The sequence below is a fragment of the Gossypium arboreum genome, chromosome 8, assembly GCF_025698485.1.
Source record: "Gossypium arboreum isolate Shixiya-1 chromosome 8, ASM2569848v2, whole genome shotgun sequence".
NCBI lineage: Eukaryota > Viridiplantae > Streptophyta > Magnoliopsida > Malvales > Malvaceae > Gossypium > Gossypium arboreum.
Window position 1 is genome coordinate 129,880,638 of NC_069077.1, and position 2,891 is coordinate 129,883,528.

At 34.5% G+C, this 2,891-nt stretch overlaps 1 protein-coding gene across 1 annotated transcript; it reads left to right on the forward strand.

The window, feature by feature from the left end:
• Window positions 1–597: 597 nt before the first annotated feature.
• LOC108468331 (uncharacterized) lies at window positions 598–2,426 on the forward strand. Its single transcript, XM_017769222.1, has 4 exons — window positions 598–784; window positions 1,256–1,453; window positions 1,922–2,046; window positions 2,187–2,426. The coding sequence occupies exons 1-4, from the start codon at window positions 598–600 to the stop codon at window positions 2,424–2,426; spliced, it is 750 nt and encodes a 249-aa protein (XP_017624711.1).
• The last annotated feature ends 465 nt before the right edge of the window (window positions 2,427–2,891 follow it).

Consider the following 2,891-nt stretch of genomic DNA (forward strand, 5'->3'; position numbering starts at 1 on the left):
AAAAATTGGCTTTTAATTTGTTTTTAATTCATTTTAATTACTAAATGACCAAAATGCCCCTAACTTAAAAATATTCTATTTCACCTATTTCCTGTCCATTTTTGTCCAAAAAATTAACCAATGGTCTAATTACCATTTAAGGACCTCCAATTTAAAATTTCATAATAATTAGACAGCTCTAACATGTAGAACTCAACTTTTGCACTTTTTACAATTTAGTCCTTTTGATTAAATTGAGTGCCCAAACGTCAAAATTTTTGAATGAAATTTTCATGAAATCATTCTGTGAAAATGTAGACCATAAAAATATAATAAAAATAAATTTTTTTTCTTGTTGAATTTGTGGTCCCAAAACCACTGTTCTAACTAGGCCTAAAATCAGCCTGTTACATTATGATTTAAGGGTACATTTCTTCTGTTGATGTTATGGAATTACTTTTCTATGGTTTGATGTCATTCTTGGTATAGATTGGTTAACTAAACATAAGGTTAAGTTAGATTTTATGACTAAACAAGTTACTTTAAGGAATAGTGATGGGTTAGAAATCGTTGTTGTTGGTGAAAGACCGGGTTTTTTGGTTTAATGTGGTTTAAACAATGAAGGTTGAAAAGATGTTGGGAAAAGGTTGTGAAGCTTATTTAACTTATGTGATGAATTCATTTAGTAAGGAGTTGAGAGTTCAGGATATTAGCATTGTTAAGGATTTTAATAACGTGTTTCCTGAAGCGTTACTAGGTTTGTCACTGGATCATGAACTTGATTTTGGTATTGAACTCTATCTTGGTACTGCACTGGTGTCTATTGTGCCCTATTTCATGGCACCAAAAGATCTCACAAAGTTAAAGATTCATTTGCAAGAGTTGCTTGATAGATGATTTATTTGACCGAGTGTATCTTTGTGGAGTGCACCAATTTTGTTTGTGAGGAAGAAGAACAGTATGATGTGAACGTGTATTGACTATAGGTAGTTAAATAGGTTAACTATTAAGAATAAGTATCCTTTGCCTCGAATTGAGGACTTATTTGATTAGTTCCGAGGTGCAATGGTGTTTTCAAAGATTGATCTTAGATCTAGGTATTATCAATTGAATGTGAAAGAGTTTGATGTGTTGAAGACCGCTTTTAGGACTCGGTATGGGCATTATGAGTTTTTGGTGTTGCCATTTGGTTTAATTAATGCCCTTCTTGTGTTCATGGATTTGATGAACCGAGTATTCCATTCATACTTGGATCAGTTTGTGGTGGTCTTTATAGATGATATTTTGGTGTATTCTCATTCTAAGGAGGACCTCGAATTGAGCGAGTGTGAATATTGGCTTAAGAAAGTGAGATTTTTAGGTCATGTTGTTTTGACTGAAGAAATTCGAGTGGTTTCAAAGAAGATTAAGGCGATTTTAGTATGGAAGGTGCCTAGGAGTGTTACTGAAGTTATGAGTTCCTTGGGTTTAGCTGGTTATTATCATAGATTCGTTGAATGATTTTCTCTTATTGCTACACCCTTAACGAAACTGTTCCAGAAAGATGCAGTTTTTGAGTGGATTGACGAAAGGCAGAAGAGTTTTGAATAGCTTAAGATAGTTTTGACTGAGGCACCCATGGTGATTCAATCAGAGTTTGGAAAAGATTTTGTGCTTTATAGTGATGCTTCGTATTTGGGTCTCGGTTGTGTGTTGCTGTAAGAAGGAAAAGTTGTAGCTTATGCTTCAAAGAGTTGAAGACGCATGAGCGTAATTACCTTACTCATGATTTGGAATTAGTTGTTATGGTATTCACACTTACGATTTGGTGCAATTACTTGTATGGAGACAAATGTTATTTATACGGATCATAAGAGCGTTAAGTACCTCATGACCCAAAAGGAGTTGAGTTTAAAGCAAAGGCATTGGATTGAGCTTTTAAAGGATTATGATTATTTGATAGAGTATCATCCTGGAAAAGCGAATGTTGTTGTTGATGCTTTGAGTAGAAAGTCGATAACGGAGTTGAGAGCTATGTTTGCACGCTTGAGTTTAGTTAGTGATGGTGGTTTGTTAGCTGAACTTCAAGTGAGGCCAACTTTTTCATAACAAATTAAGGAGAACCAACCTTTAGATAGAGAATTATTAAAGAGGATTTGACAGGTTGAACAAGGTATTAAGGGAGATTTTGATGTTGATAATGATGGTATCTTGAATTTTCGAGGTAGGTTGTGTGTACCGCATTAAATAGATTTAAGGCAAACGATTCTTACCGAGGCGCATATTGGTTCTTATGCTATGTATTCGGTAGTGACAAGATGTATCATGATCTTAAAGAGATTTATTGGTGGTCTGGGTTGAAGCATGGTGTTATGAATTTACTGACTCAATGTTTGGTTTGTCAAAAAGTTAAGGCAGAGTATCAGTTTCTTTCAGTTTTGTTGCAATCGATTGCGATTCCTGAATAGAAGTGGGAAATGATCACTATGGATTTTGTTTTGGGTTTGCCTTTATAGTTGATTGCTTTTTGAAGAGTGTGCATTTCTTGGTAGTACGTACTAACTATTTTTTGCATATGTTGGCATAGTTGTATATCGCTGAAATTGTACGTTTTTATGGAGTTTCAAATTTGATTATTTTAGATAGGTATTTTCCTTTTACTTTGAGGTTTTGGAAGAGTTTTCAAGAGGCTTTGTGGTCGAAGCTTAGTTTCAGTACTGGTAATCATCCTCAAATAGATGGTCGGTCTTAAAAGGTAATTCAAGTGTTAGAGAATATGCTGCGTAGTTGTGTTATTGAGTTCAATAGTAGTTGGGAGCTTAGAGAATATGCTGCGTAGTTATGTTATTGAGTTCAATAGTAGTTGGGAGCGATATTTGCTATTAGCAGAGTTCGCTTATAATAATAGTTACCAAGCGAGTATTCGCATGGCA